The following is a 27,804-nucleotide window of genomic DNA, read 5'->3' as shown; positions in this document are numbered from 1 at the left end:
TCTCAATCAGTCTATCACATTCCTCATTTCTTCATCCCTAGCTAACTTGGCACAGTGTTATCTGCTTATTTTGGTGCCTTCTGAGTGAAGTGTCTGATTTTTTTTGCACTGAGTGGGCGATACTACCCACGCTTAGCTCTATATGGATTCTGTGACGCGCTGCCCTTTCAGCCTCGTCTTCAGAGGAGTGTGGCTGTTGTACACGTATTCACCCCCGCCTGCCGCTCGCCTGCAGATGTTGCCGAGTTTACTGTGAGCACAGAAGCCCCTCTCACACTCTCAACTGCCAAGTAAAATAAAAAATAAATACACCTATGCTGGGAAGCTGAATCACTCCACTATAAGGAACCAAGTCTTAAAGACTGGAGTCACATGAAACTCAGCGAGAGGATTTGAAAGAGGCCTCAAAAGTATTTTTGTAATCGATGTGTTTTGATTTATCTGTGTGGTCACTGTTGATCTGCTGAGCGGTCTCTTGAACACACAGAGTATCAATACAAAAAAGTCGAAAAAGATTTAGCTTGGAAAATGATGGTTGTTATTGTCTTATAATGTTTTATGAGCACATATATTTTAAGACGGACTCAAGCATATAATCATAAGCATAAAAAGAAAAGCAAGTTTACAATTCAGGATAAATGTAGATTCATTTTCTGCTGCAGTGAGACGTTGCGTAATTAAATTCCCCCAAATTTCAGTTCAGACTACATGGTGCATCCATTAACTTGGTACTCTTTCACAAAATCTTTCAGTTCCTTGCAGAAACCCTTGTTGACTGATGCTCTGCATGTTGAGGTCGACAGCTTCTCCTCAACCCATGTTTTTGAATCCAACAGGTACTGCATGCTGAGAGAGAAACAGTTCATGTCCATTAGCTACAGGTCAGATGTATTGTCAAATGTCATCATCATACTATTTTAATCAATTTTATGATGTGATTTGTTTCTGTCATGGGAATTATGAATTTTCAGCAGTTATTACTTTTGTCTACAGATTGCAGTCACATGATAACCTTCTGAAATCATTCTAACATGCAGACTTGGTGCTCAAGAAGCATTTTTTGTTTTAAACATATCAATGTTGAAAACAACTGTGCTACTTAAAGGGTTAGTTCACCCAAAAAGGAAAATTATGTCATTAATGATTCACCCTCATGTCGTTCCAAACCCTTAAGACCTCCGTTCATCTTCGGAAAACAGTTTAAGATATTTTAGATTTAGTCTGAGAGCTTTCTGTCCCTCCATTGAAACTGTGTGTACAGTCTACTGTTGATGTCCAGAAAGGTAATAAAAACATCTTCAAAGTAGTCCATGTGACATCAGAGGGCCAGTTAGAATTTTTTTAAGCATCGAAAATACATTTTGGTATTTACATTCGACTCAGTGTTCATCTTCAGTTCCTCTTCAGGAACTCGAGCTGCGTCGAGAACGTTTGGGGAACGCGTCCAGCGTGACGTCTCTGAATAACATGTATAATCAGTCCAAAGGAAGGGCGAGACGTCATAGGCGGGTGACGTCAGAGACCAGGAAGCATAAAAGCATGAGCGGCGAAGCCGGATATCAGCCTTGTGTCTTCAGCAAGCGCTCTGTGTGTGTGTGTCAGTCGCTATCTGTTTGTGAGTCTTATTTAGTGTCGTTTGTCCACTGATAAACTCCATTGTCAAAGCTTCAATCAGAGAAGTTTGGGCGAGAGCAGGCAGCGCTCAGGCTGTGTGTTTTTCCCTGCCAAAAAAAAAAAAAAAAAGGGTAGGGACACACGCAGCTCGTGTGTTGTCTGCTTGAGAGTGAAGCGCGCAGTGTCAGCTCTCGAGGGAGTTGACGGCTGCGATGCGAGCCTTTTGCTTCACTCTCTGAGGGCTCTCTTTGAGGAGAGAGCTTTCACTGGCGTTTCTCGCGGTGCCAGACCCGCTTTCGCCGAGGCGAAACGGTGGTTGTGCTCGCGGGACTCGCTTTCGGATCTGCTGGAAGGAATGTAAGACGGGCAAGTCCCTATCTTCTTTCTTAGCCACCAGATCCGGCGCCCGCTCTCGGTGGTCGGAAGCCCGCGTTTGCGGTACTTTCTCCCCGATGAGAGGGCGCGACGGCGCTGCCTGTCTTTCTCTGAGGAGATTGATGTGGAAGGCGTCGATGAGCTCGCAGTCACACAAGCACCAGTCACACAAGCACCATTTACACAAGCATATTATGCCTAATATTAACATAAGCAGAATTAATGAAGAGTGGAGCTCGCGCAGTCAGCTCTCGGGGGGCTGACTGTGCTTTTCTCGCTGTTAAGCGCTCCGCTCTCGCCGGACACGCTCTGAGGAGTGTGTCCGTGCATGCGATCTTGCAGTTGCGGTCGCGCTGTTGCTGAGGCACGGCAGCGACCGTGATAGCGGGAATTGCACATGATCTGGCGAACGGGTTGGAGACGGCTCGTCCTATCTCCGCCCGTGTTCACTAGATCTAGAGCTCGTGTTCGAGGCTTAGAAACCAGCTCTGCGGTTTGTTCGCCCTCTGACACAGATCGCTGCTGCTACGTGCTCTCTCGCCGGGCACGCTCCGAGGAGTGTGTCCGTGCATGCGATCTTGCAGTTGCGGTCGCGCTGTTGCTGAGGCACGGCAGCGACCGTGATAGCGGGAATCGCACATGATCTGGCGAACGGGTTGGAGACGGCTCGTCCTATCTCCGCCCGTGTTCACTAGACCTAGAGCTCGTGCTCGAGGCTTAGAAACCAGCGCTGCGGTTTGTTCGCCCTCTGAGACAGCTCGCTGCTGCTGCGTGCTCTCTCGCCGGGCACGCTCCGAGGAGTGTGTCCGTGCATGCGATCTTGCAGTTGCGGTCGCGCTGTTGCTGAGGCACAGCGGCGACCGCGATAGCGGGAATCGCACATGATCTGGCGAACGGGTTGGAGACGGCTCGTCCTATCTCCACCCGTGTTCACAAGATCTAGAGCTCATTCTCGAGGCAGTTTCTTCGCCCTCTGAGACAGCTCGCTGCAGCATCCGTCTTTCTCTGAGGAGATTGATGTTGTTTGTGTGACTGAGTAGCATAAAATAATATATATATTTATATATAAAAGACATGAGCGCTGCCGAGGCAACGCGTGTATTACATGGTTTCATTTTTATGTGAGTTTTTCTACACCAGATCGTGTTGACTAGTCTGGTTGCTGACTACATTTAATTCTAAGGAATAAAATGACATCTTTATCTGACTATGTGAAGTTAGATTACAGGGGCTCTAGGGATGTGATTTCTTTTGTGAGAACACATGTGTACTGCTCTTCCTCTGAGGAGGTTGAGGCGGTCAGGGGCTGCTGGGCGGAGCAGTCCCATCCGTGTTCCAGCCCCACGTGCCGGGGGTGTCACTTTTGTACTCCGCAGACGCTAGAGTCAAAGTGGCGCTCCCAGGCCGAAGGCTTCTAGTGGAAAGCAGTTCTACGGACTGTTGTTTTCGCTGGATAGCCTTCATCATAACGTCCTGACGCCTAGGAAATTTTGAGGGCCTGCTCCCTCTGGGGAAGAGTGGTGTACACCGCATTACACGGTGCCCGTCTCTCCTCAGTGCCCTCAGGAGATCGTTCTGCCAACCCTGCCGGTGTTCCAGGGCGCAGCGATCTCCGGCGAGCGCTTCTCTCAGTTACCGCCCGGAAACGTAGCGGTGCTGAGAGGCTCGCTACCTCTACGGAGGTCTCTAGAGCAGCTAGTACGGTCATCCCCTGCCGGTCCACCACTTCAGGGCACCGAGCTAGTGGCTCTAGGCGCACCAGAGGCCAGTCTCGCGAGACTGGTTCCCTTAGGAGGTCACATGGCGGTGTGGGAGCCCCTGCCAAGTGTACTTCACGGGGTCCTGCCCCGAGCAGGCTCTGGTCTAGTCTTCCTAGCAGACGATGTGGTCTGAGGACCGTCGTTGTTAGGAGACTTCAGCTACGAGAGTCCTGATGCTGCGGCTCAGGACCTCGGAGGGCAGGCCCCTCTGGGGAAGAGCGGTGTACACCGCATTACACGGTGCCCGTCTCTCCTCAGTGCCCTCAGGAGATCGATCTGCCAACCCTGCCGGTGTTCCAGGGCGCAGCGGTCTCCAGCGAGCGCTTCTCTCAGTTACCGCCCGGAAACGTAGCGGTGCTAAGAGGCTCGCGACCTCCTGGGAGGTTTCCAGAGCATCTAGTTCGGCCGTCTCCTGCCGGTACGCCGCTTCAGGGCACCGAGCTAATTGCGCTGATGCAACCAGAGATCAGTCTTGAGAGGCTGATTCCCTTAGTAGACTATATTGCAGCGTGAAAACTACTGCCAAATGTGTCTCAATGGGTCCTGCACACTGTAGTGAGAGGCCACAGAATCCAGTTCTGGTGGGCCCCAAGCAGGCTCTGGTAATGGAACAGAAGTAGAGTCTCTCTGAGGATGGAGACCATCGAGGTGGTCCCTCCTTGGGTTGCAGAGTCCGGGTCCTACAGCCGGTACCTCACTGTTCCAAGGAAGAATGAGGTGTTGTGTCCCTTTCTAGATCTGTGCTTTTTGAACCTATCAGTCAGGGGACTGAAGTTTAGCACGCCTGCACAGGCCAAGTCCGAGGACTGGTGTGTCATGATCTATCAAAAGATGCACTCATCTCCATCCTTCTTCATCGGAAGTTCCTGAGGTTTGCTTTTGGGGGCAACAGCCTACCAATAAGGATCTTCCACTGGCCTTGCACTCTCACCCCACACTTTCCCGACTCAACCACATTGATGTTTGGTTTATATCAGCTGAGCAGATGGCGGTTCGGCACCGAGGTGTCGTTCTCGCTCACATGAAAGAGCTGGGGTTAAGACTTAACGCCAAGAAAAGTGTGCCTTCTCCAGTTCAGAGAACCACTTATCTGGGCATGGTGTGGGATTCGACCACGATGCAGGCACGTATGTCACCTGCTCGGATCAAGTCGATCCTCACTGCAGTCGCGAGAGTGAGAGAAGGCTGGTCACTCACTGTCAAGCAGTCACGGAGATTGCTGGGTCTGATGGCAGCTGCGTCCAACGTGAATACTATTGGCCTGCTGTACATGAGACCCCTACAGTGGTGGCTCAAGACCAAGGGGTTCTCCCTGAGGGGAAACCCACTTCGCATGCTAAAGGTCACGGGGCGCTGCCTACGTGCCTTGGATATGTGGAGGAAGCCTTGGTTCTTGTCCCAGGGCCCGGTGCTGGGAGCTCCTTGTCGCCGCGGTATGCTAGCGACGGACGCGTCCCTCACCGGCTAGGGTGCGGTCATGAGTGGCCACCCTGCCCGTGGTCTGTGGAGTGGTCGCCATCTGACATGGCACATCAACTGCCTGGAGATGCTGGCCGTGCTGTGTGCACTTCGTTATTTTCTCCCAGACCTAAGAGGTCACCATGTGTTGGTGCGCACCGACAACACAGCGGTGGTCTCTTACATCAACCGTCAAGTAGGTCTGCACTCACGCCGTTTATACAACTAGCGTACCAGATCCTTGTGTGGGCCCAGGATGGATTCCTCTCGCTAAGGAAAGCAGAGCAGTTCACATTCCTGGGCATCTTAATATGGGAGCAGACATCCTGTTGAGGCAGGGGCCGAGGCCCGGGGAATGGCGGCTTCACACTGAGGTGATGAAGCAGAGTTGGAGATGTTGGCCAGACTCGGGTGGATCTGTTTGCGACTCGAGAGACATCGCACTGTCCCCTCTGGCTTCCTCTGACTCATCCAGCTCCACTGGGGCTGGACGCCATGGTACAGACATGGCCGAGGCTTCTTCTGTACATTTTTCCCCCGATTGCTCTGCTCTCAGGAGTTCTGGAGAGAGTGCGCCGGGACGGAGTCCAGCTGCTGTTAGTAGCCCCGTTCTGGACGGGCCGGGTATGGTTCCTGGGCCTGATTTCTCTTTTTGACGGCACTCCATGGGAGGTTCCCGTCAGGAGAGATCTCCTCTCGCAGGCGGAGGGTGTGCCCCCGCATGGAGCTTAGAGGCTGTAGGGTGTTGTCTCTGAGGAGGCACAACTCTTAGCTTCCGGTCTTTCAACCGAGGTTGTAAGACCGTTCTCCAATCCAGAGCTCCCTCAATGAGGAAACTGTATGCCTTGAAGTGGAAGCTTTTCACTTCTTGGTGCGGAGACTGCCAGCTCGACCCAGTTAACTGCCCGGATGGTACAGTGCTGGAGTTCCTGCAGGCTCTCCGCAGGGTTGACCCACTCCACCCTGAAGGTCTACGTGGCGGCCATGGTGGCCTACCACGCCCCTCTCGGTGGCCAGTCAGTGAGCAGAAACCCTCTGGTTACATGTTTCCTCCATGGTGCGCTGAGGCTGAGGCCTCCGGCCAGAAGAAGCTTATGCTAAGCGGTGATCAGGATGCTGTCCTAAGCCTCGAGTCCTCTGATCTCCCCTGTCCTGGGGGTCAAGACTCACTTCCTTCTAAAGTTTGGCATTGGACGGTTTGTCCCCGATTTCTTTCAGGCTCCTCTCCTTCTCTTGCTTTAGCTGTGCTCTTCCACACTAAGCAGAGATTGGAAAGTCTGGCGGCGTGGGCATTCTCGTTCCCCAAACGTTCTCGACGCAGCTCGAGTTCCTGAAGAGGAACGTCTAAGGTTACGTATGTAACCCTGGTTCCTCGAAGGAACGAGACGCTGCGTCGCAGTGCCACACTTCCGGCATCTCTGGCTGGCGCTTGCTTCATCCTTTGAGGCTGATATCCGGCTTCGCCGCTCATGCTTTTATGCTTCCTGGTCTCTGACGTCACCCGCCTATGACGTCTCGCCCTTCCTTTGGACTGATTATACATGTTATTCAGAGACGTCACGCTGGACGCGTTCCCCAAACGTTCTCGACGCAGCGTCTCGTTCCTTCGAGGAACCAGGGTTACATACGTAACCTTAGACGTTCTCCCTTCACAGCAGTTCAGGCAGTGTACGGTTTGAGTAAATGAATTACTCCGGGATATTGGTTTGTTTGAACTCAGAGGGAGTGTCAGCCACATTAAAAAAGTTAACAGTTTAAGTCATTTGTGGATTAATGCGTATTGGAGATGTGAACCATTTCAAATGATTCAGTTCGATTTGGTGAACTGGTTCAAGAAGATCCGGCTACATCGAGTGATTCATTCGCGAACCGGATATCACTACACTGCAGTGAACGCGCTCACAACAGACCCGGAAGAGAAGACAATGCTGAATAAAGTCGAAGTTTTTGCTTTTTTTGGACCAAAATGTATTTTCGATGCTTCAAAAAATTCTAACTGACATCCTCTGATGTCACATGGACTACTTTGATGATTTTTCTTACCTTTCTGGACATGGACAGTATACCGTACACATAATTTCAATGGAGGGACAGAAAGCTCTCGGGCCAAATCTAAAATATCTTAAACTGTGTTCTGAAGATGAACGGAGGTCTTACGGGTTTGGAACAACATGAGGGTGAGTCATAAATGACATAATTTTCCTTTTCGGGTGAACTAACCCTTTAATATATTTGTGCAAACGTTGATACATTTCCACCGCCAAAAGAACAGCATTTGTGACCTGTGCTGGCAAAATAAGTTGATTATTAAAACGGTAAAACCAGAAAAGAAACCAGTTCAATATAGAGCAGCGATCTCTTTCTTTTTATAGATTAAAATTGATGAGACAGATGGCCCATATAGTAAGTCCTACAGTATGTACTGCACTAATCTAATATAATGCCATACATGAGATGTTTTTTTCCCCCAACAGTTCCCCAGACATTCACTTTAGACATAATAGCAATTCAGTGTATACAGTATGTATTGGGATCGTGAGCGCCTTTATGTGTGCGATTCATGTCAGTTAGCGGCAGCACAAGAAGGAAGCAGAGAAAAAGGTACTCCTCTTAGAATACATGCAAATAAAGATAATTTTAGATGTTTCATAAATGGTGGTGCTAGACGAAGGCTCAAGAAACTAATTTTTCTCAAGACCTGATATTTTTGTTTGTCTGTAGCTCAAAATTAGGCCGTGCACAGTAACTAATTTTCCCAGCGAAGGTCACATTTATTTATCTTATATTTATCTTTTTTAACACCATAAATGTCTTTACTGCAATTTTTGACCAATTGGATGCATCTTTGCTGAACTTTTACACAGAAAATAGAGCCCACAAATCCCCAATAGCGTAAAAGAAATACATTGGCAAGGATAATTTTATTTTTTTTTCTACAAAAAACGTGACATTATTATTATTATTATTATTATTATCGTAGTAATTGTTATTCTTTGTATGTTGACTTTTTGTAAAATGTAGGACTGTCAATGCAATAAAATAACTGATTAATCATGATTTTCTTCTTTATAGAAGGCTCAGTAAAACAATGATGCTATCAAATATTATTCTATAAATCATAATTTCTGACAGGAATTCAGCCTATATATATAAAAAAAAAAAAAAATCATTCAAACGTCCCATTTCATTTGGACATTAATTGACTGTTAAACGAATACATGTAAATGTACTTACTTTCCATTTAAGTCTTTGGTGGGGCCATCATTGCCCATGATGAGGTACGTCTTGCCCTCTTTTAGCTCACCCTTGCAGTGCTTTCTCTTGGCAAACACTCGTGTACTGCCTGCGCTTACGCTCAAATCTCCCGCTGAGGGTCAGAGGTTAAACTCTTAATTTATATGAGAATATCTTTTAGATTAATAAACTCAGCAGTGTCCTCTTTATCTAAAATGCTCATGTTCACTGATCGTTACTACAGTGCATGTGACACTATTGATAAAGCTCCAAAAAAAAAGTATCACTTACAGAATCGGAGGACCACGGTCACAGTTGCTGAATATAACATAAAATTGCTTTCTTCAGTAACTGAATCCACAATGACTTCAAATGCTGTCAGAAAAAAGAAAAGAAAAGATTAATAAAAGGTAAGATCTGCCTCTTAGGTTTTGTTAGTGTTTGTATAAATATGGAATCACAAACCATATTCAATGTTGGTGTGATAACAAGCATATTCAAATCTCTTCTTTTTGGTGATTTCCATCTCAATTGTTTTCTTCTCTGTGAAACAACCTCCTGATGAAACAGACATTATTATATTTCATGATGTGTAAAACTCATTCTACAATTCTACAATAAATTAGCATTGGTTAGTGTAGATATGGTCACTGGTTTTTATATGGGTTTGTTTGAATGAGAAATGATTTACTGAGAACCTACTTTCTGCACATTGACACACATCATCTGAGCACAGGACAGAAACCGCCTTGCTCCTTTTGGGAGCGCTGTACAGCACTGAACATCTCCTGTCTGTGGAAATGATGGGTATTGGGTATCAATGACAACTCATTGATGTCATTGTCGTTCATGATAAAGAAATAACTTTTTAAACACACGTGCACACACACACCATCATATGTGAAAGAAAAATACATGTTTTTCTTCACTATTATATCAGGACAGTTTTATCATCTTGGCTTTTTTATATTAAGTCCCTTTATTTACTGTATATATATATATACTGTACATATATATCAAACGTGACATGTAATTAACAAGTTCAGTTGTTATGGTCCTGTGAAATACATTTTCTCATACAAAAAGAAATTAAAGAATAACTTGCCTGGCTCATAGTAATCATAAAAGGTAGCAGGAGCTGGTTGAACTAAACCAATAGCCACACTTTGCTTGGCTCCGAATGCTATACATGCCTCACCTTCTTCTATCTGAGGGGTGACAGAGAGACAACTTCAACTACTTTGTATGTAAGGGAGTTATGATTAATTATGACTGTGTGTTTGTACTCATTTCACCTCATTGAAGTACAATAGCACTCTTCCTCGTGTGAGCTCATAGTGAGAAATATACCTGTCCATCAGATCTTTTAGCTGTTGGAGAGAATGTTAGTGAAACAACAGAAACAATGGAGATAAGCAAAATGATGAAAGACCCATAATAAGATACAGATAGATAACTATTAAATGGAGAGTTCATCCTCATGTCATTTCACACTCATAAGACCTTCGTTCATCTTCGGAACACGAATTAAGATATTTTTGATGAAATTTGAGAGCTTTCTGACCCTCAAAAGACAGCAAGGGTACTACCACGGTCAAGGCACGGAAATATAGTAAGGACAAATTGTGACATCAGTGGTTCAATCCTAATGTTATTAAGCTATGAGAATACTTTTTGTGTGCCAACCATGAAAATAAAAATAACAAGGGACCCACTTTATATTAAGTGGCCTTAACTACAATGTACTTACATTTTAATTAATAATTTAGTACAATGTACTTATTGTGTACATACATGTTTTTACATTGTACGTATATTTGAAAAAACTACATGTAATTACATCTGTATTTAATTTCTGTAATTACAATGTTGACCCATACTTTACACCTTAACCCACCCTTAAACTTACCCATACCTCCAACCCTCTCCCTAACCTTACCCCATCCCACCTCAACAGCAACAAGTGTTTTACAATACAATATGAACACAATAATTACATTGTACTTATTTTTTTATGTAAGTACATAGTAGTTAAGGCCACCTAATATAAAGTGGGACCATAACAAGTTTATGCAACAATTTCTTCTCTTCCTTGTCATTCTTCACTACCATTCACTAAAGTATCATGACACGTGCATGTGCATTACTTGAAAACAAGGCACAGCACATCCAGGTTCTATGTCAGAATGCCAGTTTCTGCAGGGAATGACATGGAAAAGAAGAATAGTTTGTTGTTGTTTTTACTTTTTTTTATTATTTGTGAACAAAAAGTATTCTCGTAGCTTTGTAAAATTACATTTGAACAACATGGACTCTTTTAATGATGTCCCTACTGCTTTTCTGGATAGTTGTGTTGCCGTCTGTGTTTGGTCAGAAAGCTCTTGGATTTCATCAAAAATAACTGAATTTGTGTTCAGAAGATGAATAAAGGTTTTTACGTGTTTGGAACGACATGACGGTGAATAATTATTGACTGAATTTTCATTTTTGGGTGAACTATCCCTTTAAAACAGAGGATAAAGACAGGGATTACACATTCTATATAATAATAATAATAATAAATATTGTAAACATAATTCCTAATTCATATATATAACCATTGGATACGTTTATGGCAGACCTTTTCTAGATCAGTACTGATTGCATCAAAGCCGCTAAGTAGAGTGATGTCAGCAATGGCCATTCCAGAGAGGTTCCTCCCCTGTGTGTGACTGTGAGAGAAGAGATGATCCTGATAACCTCCAAAACAGCAGATTATGATTAAGATGACAAATGTTTGTTAGAAGTACATTCTCTCACCTGACACACACTGTATAGACCACTTCATCTTGCGTGTTTTGCGTAGTGTCTCTTTTTTGTCTGCTGCGAGCATCAAACCACTCGATGGCTGACCGGGGGAGATCTTCCTCCTCATTCCTCTCTTCATCTTGTTCATAGTCCTCATAGTAATTGTAAGTTTGTTGTACATAACCTCAAAAATATATTTGTAAGAAGAATTGCATGTAATTCTGCATATTTACAGAAATAAGGTATGAATTATATGGATACGATTAAATGTGTTAAATTAGGCCTGGCATGGATAGAACTCAACTCACTTGTGTATTCCACTTTTCCCTCTACAGTCACATTTATGGACAAGTCAGCGCAGTTGGAGTCTTCCTTATGAGCATAATAAGCCTTTGCAACCTACAGTAACAAAACAGAATAAGAATAGAATAATAATAATATTAATGTTGTGGAAATTTTTGACCTCATGTATGCACTCTGTGGAAATATTTGTTAAACTGCTTACTTTCATTTTAATTTTTCCTTTACCGGAAAGGTTTACATCTATTCCCATTCCCACTAGTCTCTGAAAAGACAAAAGTCATACCATGATAAACAGATAAACTAAATATCTAAGTCATAATGGAACACTGTTGATAAGATCTGTGAACTTACAGTGTCACCTGGAGGACAACATGCCATATTACAGTAGCTGCTCAGTGTCCTCATCTCAATGTACATGGACCACTCTATTTGTGTGTGTGTGTGTGTGTGTGTGTGTGTGTGTCACAGTAGTTTATATTTAGGACAGGACTTCCACATCAATCCTCGTTCTCTTAAGCAATTTTGTTAGATTTCTGTCAGTGTTTTGTGTCACTGCCCCAGTCATTTAACCACCTTTTTGAACTTACATTTATTTGAATTTAAAAAGAATAATAATTAAAAACCTTGTCGTTTTTCCACACACTATTTCCCAAAAATATAAAGGAGTTATATAGCTAATAAAATATAGTCTATAATTGCAGTACATTCTGTTTACCTTTAATTCCGTTTCCACTTTTTCATTTTTGTCCAAAGTCAGCTTTTCCATCTCAGACCTCCCTTGAATGGTGAACAGTGCATTGATTGTACCGAAGGGGGCTTCAGGGATACTCAGTGCGTACTCTGATAGAGCTTCCAGAGCCATGATAGTGTCCTAAAGTATGTTTGAATAGTGTAGTGTTAGCATTTGTTTAATATCGTTTGGAATTAGAGTAAACGACTTATAGTAGGTACCATTCAGTACCCACCTGTGTTGATTTAAAACCTCCTTCATAGTTTTCTTGTGAAGACAAGAAGCATGCGGCAGCATTTGCTGTTAATAAGTCATTCTGTGCAAGTGCAGTCAGGAGAGCGTATGCGGTGGTCTCTACTGTTAATGCCACTGCAGGAGGCACACGGTTATTTTTTGCCTCATTTACCAGCCGCATGCTTTCATCATCTTCCCAAACAAGACACTCTTCCACTATTCAGTTCAATTGAGCAGGAGAGAGTAAAGAATTTACAGAAAAAAAACAATATATTTATTATATGACTAATATATTTAAAGTTTCCAACACTTCCATAAAGTTGTCAATATGTGGTAAGATACCTGGTTTTGCAAGACTTCTGAGTTTCCTCCAGGCTGACAGTGACTGAGTTCGATCAGTGAGGCAGACAGACAAACAGTACGCCGTAATGGCCAATGCATAAGGTCTTTTAAGATCACCCACCCGTTTAAGGAGGAAGTTGGTGGCAAGAGAGATGCTTTTATTCTAGTGAGCATAAAAAAACATGTTAGTTTTTTAATTTTTTTTTATTAACCCTCATAATGCATTAAAAAAATCTGAATTGTTGGACACTAATATAACGTCACAGATACATTTAGAATAAAGTATTTTTGGCACCTTATGGTACTTTATACATAACACAAAACATTTCGAAACACACATATTTCTTCTGTGTCAAAAAAGGCTGAATGCATTAAGGAGGTCAAAAAACATTCTTTGAGTAGTGCCTATAACAGGCTTTCTATGAATATTAGACATACAGTACAGTGGACCCGCAAAGTGGACACTTTGGACACTTAAGTCACATTTTAAGTGCACTACATACAAAATAGCAAACCATGTGGCATCTGCAAATAAATTATGCTAAAGCTTGTCTCAAAATAAACATTTATTTATTTATTTAACTGCTCTCAAGGTGATTTTTTAACCGTGATGTAATTTCAAGTTCACACAGGTGCCCTACCAGCAGTGTAGCTCATTACATCTACAGTTTGACAACTATAAAGTGTCCATGACTTTGTCTACACTTTGACAATCTTTTTTCATATTTTGAAATCTAACAGAATCTTCACAGAAGTTTACAGAGCCCCTAATTGGACATGTTTCTTTTATTCCTTTTCTTTTTTTAGTCATTTTTTGATGTAGATACTTGTGTTCCCTGGTTCTTGTTTTCTGTTTGTTTCATTTACGAATACTCCTGCATTCAAATGTTCCTTTTCTGCCAGCGTTCCTTTGCTCCCCACTTTACAGTGTTAGTTTGCAGAAGCTTAGCATTTCATGAGAGAATGATGGAAATAATGCATTTTTAATGCTTTTGTGAGTGAATGCAGATATAAGTTTTACAAGTGAAGACATTTTTCCTATCACCATGTCCCTTTAGTTGCTCAGTAAATTGTGGCTTAAGTGGCCAAATATTTTTGATGCCAGTGTAAATGATACTTTTCGTTCTTACCACATCAGTTACTTCTTCTTCCAAGTAAGGGAGGGAACGATAAAGAGCTATCGTGATAAAAGCTGTTAAAGAGGCATCTTGATCAACTCCTCCAATACCTCCCTACAACAGAAACATTTAATATCAGCGCATTTATTTTAGGAATGCAATTCCTGTTTATACTATTTTGCAATGTTTGATATCAAGTGTTTGACAAGATAAAGCTTTTTGCAAATAATGGAAAGCATTTAGACCTGCATTTCCCTGTGATAGACTGGATTTGTATCAGTGAAGGACCCATTGGAGCTCTGTGTTTTAATCAGATATGTGACTGCGTCACGGATGTCCATCTGTGAAATCATCCTCTCTGTTGTCCCTTGCTGTTCAAGAGTTTCTATCTGTCGCTCAGCCACAAGGGACAACACTTTCACCACCAGTGCAGTCAACCTAAGGGAAATGAGAAGCCATCTAATACTTTAAAAAAATTGGGATTCTAAATCTAAACATTGTATTGGATAAAATAGTTATTGGATGAGGCAAGTGCAGCACAAAACAAGTCCCATTGTATGACTGCATTTTGTTTGCATTTTTACCAGGTACTTGTTGGATAGTTTAGCCAAGCTCCATAGGATCCGTCAGGCTTTTTGAATGTTAAAATCCGTTCATATGCTGCCAGAATAAAATGTGAGTCAGAGCAGGGTATCACCTGACACATTAAAATTGTGTTAAATCATAGGCCTTGGTCAGGAAAGACAAAATATGAATTAATATTAATGCCAACTCACAGGCTCGCTTTGATTTGAATTCAAATGACATCTACTCGGATCATGGTCTATTGTATTACAATTTTATACTTTTTTTAAATTTTAATTTCTTATGTGGCATGCAGATTTAATAAACCTTGCTCAATGAAATCCAGTGCTTTGTCTCTGGATCCTGCTTCCATTTCCATCCAACGTTGGCTTTTGTCCAGGTAGCGGATTGATAAGGCAGTAGGAGACATAAAGATCATCGTCTGCTCTCCACAGCCTTTAGGAGCCCGGATCAGTTTTTCCACTTTGGATGATGAGAGTAATGGGACAGCAGTGGACTTGGCAAATGCTTCATCTGCATTAAAAAAAAAAAAAAAACACAAAAAAAAATATTCTAAGAGAACATCATAATAAATAATAAAGGATTGTCAGTAATGGAGAATTTGAAAGCATTCACAAAACCTTTTTTAAACATGTTGCTTTCTGACCTTCTAGTTTGACAAACAGGTTGACATCTGTTTCAGGGACTGTGTTATTCGGGAAAAATCCATTGATAAAGAAGCGCCGGTCACTTCTACCTGATGAGCAGAATTCAGGTTTTTATACATTGTGAGGTTACTATGTCGCAGACTTTGTCAGATATGAATATGTAGTAAATTAAATGGGCAATTGAATGACAGCAAACAATCTCACCATCCAGATTAATAAAATACGTCAGCTCTTCTCTCATTTCCACTCCTTCATTCTGAGACATGAGAAAAAAAAAGACAAAAGATAGATATAATAATCACTTAAAATATATGAGATACATTTCCGATTCCCCTTACCATGACCAGGAGCGTCTTTTGAATAGCATCCACTCTAAATTTTTCTTCTTCTTCATCTTCATAAAGTTCAATAATGATAGGGATTTCACCTATTTTCATGGGAACAGCAGGGAAAGTCACAGTTTGAGAGGACTGTGGCTGCAGACTGATTCTCACAGCAGAAGATGAGGATGCTGATCCCGGTGAACAAAGACCTTCCACTTGTTGCATTTGCACAACGAGCTGACCAGGAAAGTGATGAAGAACATATATTATTCTCATTAATCATGAATCTACTGTATAACAGTGTATAATATAACAAATAATGTTATCATTACTTTAAATGAACTGCTTATTTAATTAACAATACAACATAATATGACTGAACCAACCTGGCTACACCAATGAAGTAATTTTTAATGGACAGGCAGAAATATGTTACTTCAGGTAACAATTTTTTACAGGTTGAAAGCTACATTTTAATTGTTATAAATATTAATTTATAATACGTACATTTTTAATGCATTACTGTAAATGCATACAGCAGTAATTATTACTAAAGTGGTATTTAAAAAAAAAAGAAAAAAAAAAGAAATAATTTAATTTTAACAAACCTCCCTTTCCATCATGCCATAATTAAAGATCACTGCAACTATAGACAGTTGCTCAAAGCGTTTAACCGAATAGGGAAGCCTCAGGGAAATAAACAATGACTTAAATACAGTAAGATCAATTGGCTCCGCAACACAAAAACCTGCAAACAATAAAAGTAAAAGTTTAGTACTTTGGTGGATTTCAATTAAATGTGATAGCAGCGAGAAGGAAAATTACCATGGGATGGAGAAAAACTGAGAGACTGGATCTCCCATGTTGTAATAGAGTGTGGTAAATGGATTTTGTGCCTGGAAGAAAGACTTTGTGCAATTAAAACCCTCATTCAAGAACTTTGAAAATCTGTACACTGTTTTAATGGAAATCCAATGGATAATTTAACATTTTTATAATTGTATGTGTATTTCACTGTAAAAAAAGAGTATATATATATACTTTTTTTTTCAATTGTATTTACACAATTATTTTACTTTAGACTTTAATATTTTATGCAAATAAACAATTATATATGCCTACTTTATAATTACAGGCAGAGAACCTACTCACCTAACTTTTTCTTTCACATCAATCTGCTTAAACTCAAAGCTTGGAGGGAAATATCGGCGAATTGTTTCTATCCCAAAGTCAGTGAAATCCTCGACTTCATTAGAATTAACAGCTGTGGGGATGTAATAATGGAGAATCATTAGTGGGAAGAAAAATCAGATGGATTCAATGCACTGATAACTGACTCGTGCATGATAGCTTTTTATTAAGATGTTATACTTACTTCTGCCATGCCCTGTTCTTTGGTCCTCTCTCCTCTTTTTGTCTCTTAACTTGGTTGCAAACTCACAGCACTCTTGGAAGACTTTCACACATTCTTTGCTTTCCGTCTTGCCCACTCTTTTCGCTCGTTCCTCACAAGTAAACTTCATAGGAATCAGGGTGAAGCCATGGCGACAGCATTTCTGCAATTCTGCTTTCTTAAATGCAGCTTCTACACAACAAAAGTGATGAGCGGGAGAAACTGACAGTAATTGGACATCTTCGAGAGCAAAACCAGGTCAAAGCTGGTGTAAGTTCTCAATCTGATTATAATACATGGCTAAAAAAGATCCAAAATGCCTCCATATTGACAAATGAAATATATAAATACTGAGTGCACCTTTAAATTACCAAAACACAAGCTACGAGAATTAATGCAAAAGGTAAACAAATATTAATACTGACAATACTATACCTTTTTTAGCCATTTCTGCTTGAACATCTATAGAACGTTTGTTGCGTCTAAAACCAGCCTTGCAGCTGAACCCTAGATGCACAATGAATTTGAAAATTATAAATGATTATTTTAACAGCTCTCTCATGTACAGATGATGAGCCCAGTAAAACAAGTCTGGTTGTTTCTTAAACATTATTTGGTACCTTTTCTCATCATTGAACGAAATGAGGTTGAGTGGGAGATGAAGGCCAGACCAGCATCATTAAAAACAGCAGCTGCATTCTCTCCACCACCATATGAGCACCCCAGATCATAAGACTGCATGGAGGTGAACACCTTCACACAGGAAAATGGGATACAGTAAAATAACTCAAGAGCAGATCAACAGTATATGTCTATTTGGTCTAAGCTTTTGACTGAAAAACACACCTGTTTTGGAGTGAGTTTGTTTTGAGCACCCAGGGCATAAATGGCTTTGTCCACAACTAGTAAGGCCACTTTTGCATTCTTCTGCGTTCCTACGTCAATGTCAAGCTCAGCGATATCATCTGGTTGATAATTATGATTGTCATGCAGTTTTACCTCAAGCTAAATAGGAGAGGGGACAGCAGAACTGTAAACATTCTTTTTTTCATCAGTCTTTTTTTACTATACTGAATATTATAAACTTACAAAAACTGTTAAAAATGTGAAATATGTACCTTTCCCTCACACTTGTCTTCTACATCTACCCATACTGAGTTTGCAATGGCGTCACCATTTGTGTCATAGTAATAGGCGATCACTCTGAAGGATGGGATCATCTCTGGACTGATACGGATGGATATTTTTACTACAGAACCTGATGCAACAGAGCTTGCTGATCTCAGCATGCCTCTACTGAGAATCTGAAGAGACACATACATTTCAAAATAGTTGTCATGTTTATAAAACATTACTACAAAAACGTAATCAGTTACTTAATGATATTTTTGTCCGGTAAAAATACACTGAACAAAATTATAAACGCAACACTTTTGTTTTTGCTCCTATTTTTCATGAGCTGAACTCAAAGATCTAAGACTTTTTCTATGTACACAAAAGGCCTATTTCTCTCATATATTGTTCACAAATCTGTCTAAATCTGTGTTAGTAAGCACTTCTTCTTTGCTGAGATAATCCATCCACCTCACAGGTGTGGCATATCAAGATGATGATTATACAGCATTATTATTGCACAGGTGTGCCTTAGGCTGGCCACAATAAAAGTTCACTTTAAAATGTGCAGTTTTATCACACAGCACAATATCACAGATGTCACAAATTTTAAGGGAGCATGTAATTGGCATGCTGACTGCAGGAATGTCTGCTGACTGCTGTTGCCCGTGAATTTGATGTTCATTTCTCTACCATAAGCCATCTCCAAAGGTGTTTCCGAGAATTTGGCAGAACATCCAACAGGCCTCACAACCCCAGACTACGTGTAACCACACCAGCCAAGGACCTCCACATCCAGGATCTTCACCTCCAAGATCTTCTGAGACCAGCCACCCGGACAGCTGCTGCTACAGTCGGTTTGCATAACCAAAGAATTTCTGCAAAAACTGTCAGAAACCATCTAAGGGAAGCTCATGTGCATGCTTGTCGTCCTCATCAGGGTCTCATCGTTATCGTAACCAACTTGAGTGGGCAAATGCTCACATTCGATGGTGTCTGGCACTTTGGACAGGTGTTCTCTTCCCGGGTGAATCCCAGTTTTCACTGTACATGGCAGATGGCAGACAGTGTTTATGGGGGTGTGGTTTGCTGATGTCAACGTTGTGGATTGAGTGGTCCATGGTGGCAGTGGGGTTATGGTATGGCAGGTGTATGTTATGGACAACGAACAAAGATGCATTTTATTGATAGCATTTTGAATGCTTTAAGCGCGGCTCCAGAGGTTGCTGCAGAGGAGGCTGTTTAGAAGACTGCATTGGAGAAGACTGTTCCTGAGATTACCTCAGCAAAAGAGGTTTCTGTACCAGCAACAGAGAGAATGGTGTCTGAGTCAGCAGTCGTGAGCGCTGAGGAGAGAGCCGCGGACGACTCTGCTGCTGAAGCGGTATTGCAGTCTGTTTCGGCTCGTCAAGAGATGCCAGTTGTCATTGCTGCCAAGACCCTGTCAGAATATTTGTCACGTCTAGTCCAGATCCTAGAAGTCCCTGCCAGTCCTGTCTTGTCCCCAAACCCCGTTCCTAGAGATCCCGAGCCAGCCGCAGTGAGCGCTGATCCCGAGCCAGCCACAGTGAGCGCTGATCCCGAGCCAGGCGCAGTGAGCGCTGATCCCGAGCCAGGCGCAGTGAGCGCTGATCCCGAGCCAGGCGCAGTGAGCGCTGATCCCGAGCCAGCCGCAGTGAGCGCTGATCCCGAGCCAGCCGCAGTGAGCGCTGATCCCGAGCCAGCCGCAGTGAGCGCTGATCCCGAGCCAGCCGCAGTGAGCGCTGAAACCGAGCCAGCCGCAGTGAGCACTGATCCCGAACCAGCCGCAGTGAGCGCGGTTCTAGAGCCAGTTTCTGTCCACGCCGATGCAGTGTCCACAGTTGTTGTCATGTGTCCTGAAGATGTTGTTGTTTGTCCAGAGGTCACGCCTGTCATGTCTACAGATGTCGTCAAGTGTCCAGAGACCCCTCCTATCATGTCCACAGATGTTGTCAAGTGTCCAGAGACCACACCCCACCCTACACCACCCAGACCTGCACGCACCCCTCGTCGTCAGCCTTCGTCCCGTCCACCTAAGACTCCTGCCCCACCCAACCACCCTGGACTTCCCCCCATGAACTTTGTTGTCCCGCCTCCTCCCCTTCCTTGTTTGTTTTTTCTGATTTGCCACCCTAACCCTGTCATAGTGTTTTCATGTTTGCCTTTATTGTTATTTGTAATGTTTTGTTGGTTTGTGTCTGTGTCTCAGTCAGTTATGTCAGTCATGTCCCGTGTTTGATGTCCCCTTGAGGAGCGTCTGGAAGCCGCTCCTTAAGGGAGTGGTTCTGTCATTATTCTGCCTTCGTGTCCTGATTTTCCTCTAGTCTTGAGGCAGGATCATGACAGGCCCGTGTTTTGTGTACAAGCACATGGCCTTGTCTTTGGGCCATGTGCTTGTGTTGTCTCGTTTCCCTTGCCCCGCCCCCTTGTTATCCTAGTTTTGTCATTATTGCCTTACCTGTGCCACCTGTTGTGTCTTCATTAGTCTTCCTATTTATATCCCCTTGTGTTCACTGTCTTGTGCGGTTCATTGTTACATTGCTACTTATTGTTACACATTGAAGATACGTTGTGAGTCTTGTTATAGTCTCTCTATAGTTAGTGTTCTTGTGTGAAGAGTCTTTTGTTAACTGTTAGTTCCTAGTCCTGTTAAATCATTTTGTCTTTGCCCAAGTCGCTGTTTTCCCCCTTGTGGGATTTGTTTTCCCCTTTTTGTCTTCAATAAACCCTGTGTGTTGTGTATCCTGCCTGCGCTTGAGTTCATCCCAACCCCCCACGTGACACCTTTGAGTTCAGCTCATGAAAAATGGGTGCAAAAACAGAAGTGTTGCATTTATAATTTTGTTCATTGTGTATTTTAACATGCTTAAATCATATAAACGTGCTAGTGAAGCAGGTGTGTGTGACATTACTGTTTTCAGAGAATATACTTTGTTATTTTTAAGCATAACTTTAACAAATTGTGAAGTCTATGCAAAATAAATAAATACATTAAATAGAAATACTGGAATACAAAGCAAAAATGTTTTATCAGATGTAATGGAAATTCACTTCATAATTGCAATACATTACTTACCATATAATATATTTGCCCATCTTCTGGTTTACCATTGACATAAAATGTAACATCCAAATACTCTTCTGCTGACAGTACTTTATCAGTCACACTAATATGCAAGAAGCTGTTTGTTGAGGATTTCATTGGGCGCACTTCTTTTGTTGACTTGAAACCATCCACTGTTGCCTGTTGAAATTAATATGTCAGAAATATACAGCTTACACAATATGGGACTTATTGGGACTTAAAAATATGGTATTAGGTATGCCTGTAGGCCTGGTAGGTATTGAAAAAAGTTTATTTTTGGGATGTATTAACCTGTACTAAAACTGAGGGCGGTGTTCCTTCCAAGTTGAAATTCTGAAATGCAACTCCCTCTTTATTAGTTTTAACAATAAACTTTTCTTTGGTGCTTGAGACATGCAAGTTCACTTGAACATCTTCAGCTGGGGAACCATTTGGCTGACGGACTGTAACCTAGCCAAAAACAGAAACCACTGTTATCATAGCAAAAAAAAAAATGAATCAAAAATATGTTAATTAAAGCTATCATTATGAATTACTGCAACCATAATTCTTCATGACTGAATGGTATCATTATGATGCATTGTCCTAAGAATTAAGATTTTATCAAATGGTGTTTTCTTTACCACTGCTTGAAGGGGGAATGTAGGTGTGTAGAACGATGTTGTCCGAGACAGATCCACATTGTACGGGCTCAAAACAATGGGAAGGAAAGCTTCTGATTCCTGTACCTCACCACCTTATGAGAGGTGCACAGTCATTTTAGTTTAAGAACTATCTTGTCAACTAAGAAATGTTTGCATTTTAACTAGGTAATCTTGGTTGCATTTTTGACCTCAATAAAACGTAATCTTAAAATATGATTACTTAAAATATCTGTGACTGTGACAGCAATGTAGAATTGGGCCTGAGTTGCTGCTAATTCTTCTAATGCTGAATTCAGTTTTTGACTGAGGTCTGAGATTTTAACTGTCATATTGGCATGGCCTTCTTTCACCTAAAGAAGGGAAAGACACAACATAAAGTGTGATCAGTACTTAGGAGATTTCTTGGAGACTCAATAAATTATGATTTCTACTCACAGATCCAGTTTTTTCCAGTCCCCTGATGAATTCGATTTCTCCAGCATTACTCTCTGACGCATCCTTTTTTATCCCAAACCGACAATGGAAACCACCATCAATGGTCTTGCCATATGTGTATCTTTCAAAATAAAATAAAATAAAATAAAAGCCATCAAAAACCATTCATATTTACAAAATAAATTTAAATCAGTGAAACTTTCAGGTCAGTGAAACCTTTGGAAATTTTCTTTGTAATAATGGTAAATAATGGTCTTAAAGGGATAGTTCACCCCAAAAGATGAATTGTGACATTATTTATTCCAGAGAAGTTGGGACATTTTGTTAAATGCAATATAATCAAGAATCTGTGATTATTTAATTAAATAATAAAAATTAAATATTAATTAAAGTTAAAGAGAATTAATAAATCACAGATTCTTGATGATATTGCATTTAACAAAATGTCCCAACTTCTCTGGAATTGGGGTTGTAATACAGGTTTGGAATAGCATAAGGATGGGTAAATAATGTCAAAATTCATCTTTTGGGGTGAACTATCCCTTTAAGACTATTATTTGATCTGAATATGAACTTACGAGGCTCTAATGGTGAATGTATATGTCTCAGCATTCACAAGCAGAAAGGTTTTCTCTGAATGAATAGAAACCTCAAAGCTAGGAAGAACTGACCAAAAAGTATTTTAGTTAGATGCAGTACAAAATCTGTAGAGAATAATTATTTTTATAGATATTTATAGTATTATCTGAGAGTTCATATTTAATTGTTTCATTTGACTTACCAAACTTCTGGACCTTGAATTCACGTACTGCGGCATTTATCTCATCACCTTTGTAGTGTGCTGTAATCTTCCATACACCAGGTCTAGAAAGATTGATTTAAAAGTCTGATATGGACTGAAATAAATACTGCAGATTCACAATGGTGTCATTATAGAGTGAAGAGCATGTTAATATTTATTTCCATGAACATCACTGGGTTATGCTACAGGGTTTTGATATTAACTTGATATTGAGATTGAGATTGACTGTACTTAGAGATATCAGGGATGTGGTAGTCCTTGGACAGAACGCCACTGAAAACTTTGTATGCTGATTTCTTGATCTTGTTCCCCTCAGCATTCTGGGGATACAGATAAAGGTCAGGCTGGTTAGAGAGGACACTCCAGTTTCTTGATTTGCTTAATAAATGATGGCAAGGATTTAAGCTGAAAACACTTTACACTGTTCTTGTTACACATGCATTTAATAGCAGTAAATGATGCATAATTACGGGCAACTATTCCTAAACCAAAGCATAACCCTAATCTTAGTAACTACATTTTGTTAATTAATATTATTTAGACCTTAAATATAAAATTAGACTGTAATAATCACAGTGTAACATAAAGTGTATTCATTCTTTCTTACTTACGTATATATATACATAAATAATCTCCGATTTTGGTCGCATGGAGTGGTCGAAAGTGAAGATCCTAAATGAAACTGGGAAACACACACACAGAAACTATATTAAATATACCACAGTAAAATGCAAACAATGGAACAATGACACGTTAAACTAATTTTATTTGAGAGGCTGAATAGAAATGTTCACACCATAGGGCTATTTGAATTAGAAAAGGAGATAAGATAAGATTTTTGGATCAGTTGTTTAGAGACAGTCTTAGAGACCAGTTAAATGACTTAAGGTACTCACTTAAACATTAATGCAAAAAAACAAAAAATAAACTGATCTTGTGCTATTATAAGGTGGATACTAATTGCCACTGATATATTTTTTTCACATGTTTAATACCTTTCTGTTTGGGGTTGTATATAGGTTGGTTTGTCTGAATAAAGATGTAGCCACTGTGTTTGGAGACCAGGACACGGGTCTGCCGTTTCTGACCATCAACTTCACATGCCAGGTTGAGATAGGGAGGCTCTCCATTGATTGATTTCAGTTCTGAACTTTTACTTTCAGATATCTTGAAGAAGAAATACACAGAAAATAAACCTCATAAAAATGTTTTTATTAATGTAGACATTTATTTTCTTTACCTCAAGATTCACTGCTTCAAACTGCCCCTTTTTGGTGATTGTTTTGGTCTCCCGTGTAGACATGGGAATACGCATCTCCGTTTCTAACTGACAGGACACGGGTTTGCCAAGCAGTGCCTCGCCTACCTGAATCCATACAGGTTCTTTCACACCAACATGAAAAACACTCGGAGCAGTGATTAAGAATCTGAAACACACACATACAGAGAGAGAGAGAGAGAGAGAGAGAGAGAGAGAGAGAGAGAGAGAGAAACCAAGACCATTTCATTAAACTCAGTTCAGTTTCTTAAAACAAATGATTTATAAACATGGGAACGACAGAGAAAATATGAAATATGAATGAAAATATGAATGAAAGAGAAAATATGTAAATCATGAACAGTTTTCATTTCATGGTGTAAATGAAGCCTGAATGCAGGTTTGGTTTTTCTTTAAGGTGACATTGTTACAGTGTAATTACACAGGAACACTTAAAGGGTTAGTTTACCCAAAAATGAAAATAAGGCTGTGATTTACTCACCCCCATGTCAGCCAAGGTGTATATGACTTTCTTTTTTCAGATGAATCCAGTCGGAGTTATATAAAAAAATGGTCTTTGGTCTTTCATGCTGTTTAATGCCACTCAGCAGGCGTTGCATCCATCAGTCAAAAAGAAGTTAAATAAAAAGTGCCCATCCATAAAAAAGTGTCCCACACAGCTCTGAGAGGTGAACAAAGGCCTCCTGTGGTCAATCAATGCATTTTTGTAAGAAAAATATCCATGTTCAAAACATAATAATCACTTTAATCTAGTATGCACTCACTGTTGTAAATGGAAAAGCAGTTCCGGGCGGACGACATATGAGATTGGCTTTGCGCATGCGCCGCTCAGAAGTGACGAATGTGGAAATGCAGTGGAAAGATCAAAGCAAAACAACGGTCACTAATTACAAGTAAAAAACGAGGATTTGTAAAGAAGAATGTATAAGCCAAGAAGAGACTCTAAAGTAAGAGTTTTCTAAATTAAGGAAACTTTGCTTCCTTTGATTCTGTAAAAAAACAAAAAACAAACCTTGGTTTTCACGAGACTCATCAGCGCATGCGCAATGCTGACCCATATGTCATCAGCCTGGAGCTGCGTTCTGTGCTCAAATTATATTAAAGTGATTATTAAGTTTTGAATAAGGATATTTCTCGCATCGATTCGCCACAGGAGGCCTTTGTTTAACCCCCGGAGCTGTGAAATAAGCTTTATTTTTATTGATGGGCGCTTTTATTTAACTTGATTTGGAATGATGCATGCAACACCCGCTGAGCATGAAACATCAAAGCATGAAAGATCAAAGCATGAAAGATCAAAGACCAACTCCGACTGGATTCATCTGAAAGAAGGAAGTCATATACGCCTAGGATGCCTCGGAGGCAAGTAAACACAGCTTAATTTTCATTTTCTGGTGAACTAACCCTTTAAAATATGGTTTATTAATATAAGGTAACTACATTAACATGAACTAACAATGAAAAATGCAATTATTAAATCTTAAGCCCTATTCACACTGGGTTAGTATTACCTGGTGATCTCCGGTCATTTGTAATAATTGTGGAGGTTGTCTGTGATCTAAATCCCATGTGAATCATCCATGTCTGTAATTTGTGAAGTAAAAATCCCCCCGCAAATGATCTAATATATTTCACTGAACATCGAGGTCCTATGATAATATTAGTCCTGTGCGAATCAACATCTCGGTTATTTGGCCAGCATTTAGCAGATTGTTTTGAGGTTTGTGTTTCCTGAGTGCCTTTTGATCCATTTTTCATGAAGAATAGAGCTGCATTGAAGTGTTTGATAGTATTTTGGGTGCTGTTAAATTGCTACACCATAAAATTTGCAGAAAGAGAAAGCTAAAAAGGTTTTGAGGTTAATGAGTTACAAATAAATCAAGCATAAAACTTTGATATTATTTTAAACTGGTGAAATGTAAATGACACAAGACACAAGACTATATTAGTTTCCACAGAACGGGACACTCGAAAGCCTTGACATGTGGGTATCTGGGAGATAAATGTATGTTTATTGCAACAAATACCTTACTAATATAGTACATTATTGAACTCAAAGGTTGTATCTGTTAATATTATTTAATGGACCTAAACTACAATTTATTTCTTTAATTAACATTAACAAATACATTTAGTGTAACAAATGTATTGCTCTTTGTTAGATAATGAATTTACTAATATTAACTAATTAGACCTAATTGTAAAGTGTTAACAATTACACAATATTTGTATAAAAATAATGAATTAAGTGCATACTATAGAGCTAAGGTTAGGGCTAACTACAAGTTGTTTAAGCTTAGTGGCTTGTAATCGTGCATAATTTACTGTTATACTATAGTATGTAAATACATGTAACTTGATGTACAGTGTGGTAAAGCCTCTTCAAAAACTGTTATTATGGCTGCAACATATATTACATTAAAGTTAACCACCATTAAATTGCATTAATTATCAGCAATGTATTATAAAGCAAAAATTATGTACATCAGTAGCCTAAAACAATATCTAAATACCTGCATTGGTATTGGTTAACATTATTGTTATTATTATTATTAAGGTGCACACCCTACTGTAGGTGTCATAACTACTGTAACCACTACAATTTAATATGGTAACACTTTGTTTTTTTTAAATTGTCCTTTTTACATGTTACATGTACTTACTATTGTAATAACAATGAATTTTGCATAATTACATGCAAGTAACCCTGACCAAAACCCTAATCCTAACCATATAGTGAGTGCATGTAGTTGATAAATATTTCTCAGTACTTAAATGTATAATTAGACAGTAACAAGGACAACCTAAAATAAAGTATAACAATCAATGCTAGTAAATAATAATAATATATAATACTTGCCTCTTTCTGTTCTCTCCCTGAACAGCAGAACACATACACAGCAGCAGATAGAGAAGAGGACGCATGTGCACCTCCATTGTGAGTGTGTTATTCCTGTGTGAGCAGTGTGAGGATTCCAAGAAGATTTTGGTCTCTTAACTCTGCTAATGTTGCACAAGATCAACTGAGTGAATGTTATTATTAAGATTAATGGGGGTTATCAGAGGTCTGTCATTGCACAACCAGGGTCTATGCTCTCTCATTGGATACAGACGTAAAATGCCTTCTCCAAAGTCATGTGATTTAAAAGAAATGTAAACAAATATGACAAAAATCAATGCTTTGGTGTGCTTTGGCTCAATTCTGTTTGGATTAGTGGTACATTTTGAAAATTTAGTACAAAGTCAGCCAGTATTATCTACGACCATGGTCTTTCCTTGGATGTAGTTGAAACATTCTTTAATAGAACATGTGATTTACAAGAAATTAAATTTGGGTTGTTTTCAAAATAAAAAGGTTTTTGTTTTTATTTTTAGGAAACGAAATAAAAACTTAAAACTGAGAAATGTTGACCTAAGCATCACCGTCATTTCACAACTTCTTTGAACAAAAGGTCAGATGTTCTTGCTCTTTTGAAACACAGGATGCTCTTTTGCATTATTTCAATTCATGCTGGATAACAT

At 40.5% G+C, this 27,804-nt stretch overlaps 1 protein-coding gene across 3 annotated transcripts; it reads right to left on the bottom strand.

Moving 5' to 3' along the window:
* Positions 1 to 521: 521 nt before the first annotated feature.
* c4b (complement 4B (Chido blood group)) lies at positions 522 to 27,309 on the bottom strand. 3 transcript variants are annotated; one of them, XM_052579283.1, is made up of 42 exons: positions 25,047 to 25,303; positions 24,764 to 24,965; positions 24,244 to 24,430; positions 23,999 to 24,170; positions 23,615 to 23,685; positions 23,235 to 23,323; positions 22,983 to 23,065; positions 22,780 to 22,867; positions 22,202 to 22,322; positions 21,987 to 22,116; positions 21,746 to 21,858; positions 21,414 to 21,572; positions 21,114 to 21,281; positions 18,022 to 18,207; positions 17,750 to 17,908; positions 17,524 to 17,656; positions 17,339 to 17,410; positions 16,886 to 17,095; positions 16,663 to 16,774; positions 16,336 to 16,406; positions 16,119 to 16,258; positions 15,526 to 15,747; positions 15,392 to 15,443; positions 15,187 to 15,276; positions 14,847 to 15,053; positions 14,540 to 14,615; positions 14,201 to 14,393; positions 13,968 to 14,069; positions 12,838 to 13,000; positions 12,497 to 12,711; positions 12,247 to 12,402; positions 11,734 to 11,793; positions 11,537 to 11,627; positions 11,241 to 11,412; positions 11,062 to 11,152; positions 9,737 to 9,811; positions 9,543 to 9,649; positions 9,144 to 9,229; positions 8,907 to 8,999; positions 8,733 to 8,816; positions 8,442 to 8,574; positions 522 to 846 (listed from the first exon to the last, which is right to left on the bottom strand). In XM_052579283.1, the coding sequence occupies exons 3-42, from the start codon at positions 24,316 to 24,318 to the stop codon at positions 705 to 707; spliced, it is 4,962 nt and encodes a 1,653-aa protein (XP_052435243.1). In that variant the 5' UTR covers positions 24,319 to 24,430; positions 24,764 to 24,965; positions 25,047 to 25,303; the 3' UTR covers positions 522 to 704. The 3 variants fall into 3 exon arrangements, with proteins under 3 accessions (XP_052435243.1, XP_052435242.1, XP_052435241.1); XM_052579282.1 differs by lacking the exons at positions 24,764 to 24,965; positions 25,047 to 25,303 and adding an exon at positions 27,143 to 27,309; XM_052579281.1 differs by lacking the exons at positions 24,764 to 24,965; positions 25,047 to 25,303 and adding an exon at positions 27,143 to 27,309 and having other exon boundaries at positions 9,144 to 9,233; positions 9,547 to 9,649.
* Positions 27,310 to 27,804: the final 495 nt, after the last annotated feature.

This window comes from Carassius gibelio, chromosome B16 (genome assembly GCF_023724105.1).
Source record: "Carassius gibelio isolate Cgi1373 ecotype wild population from Czech Republic chromosome B16, carGib1.2-hapl.c, whole genome shotgun sequence".
Classification (NCBI taxonomy): Eukaryota; Metazoa; Chordata; class Actinopteri; order Cypriniformes; family Cyprinidae; genus Carassius; species Carassius gibelio.
Note: the sequence above shows the minus strand (reverse complement) of the source record. Positions and strands in the feature narration are given on the sequence as shown.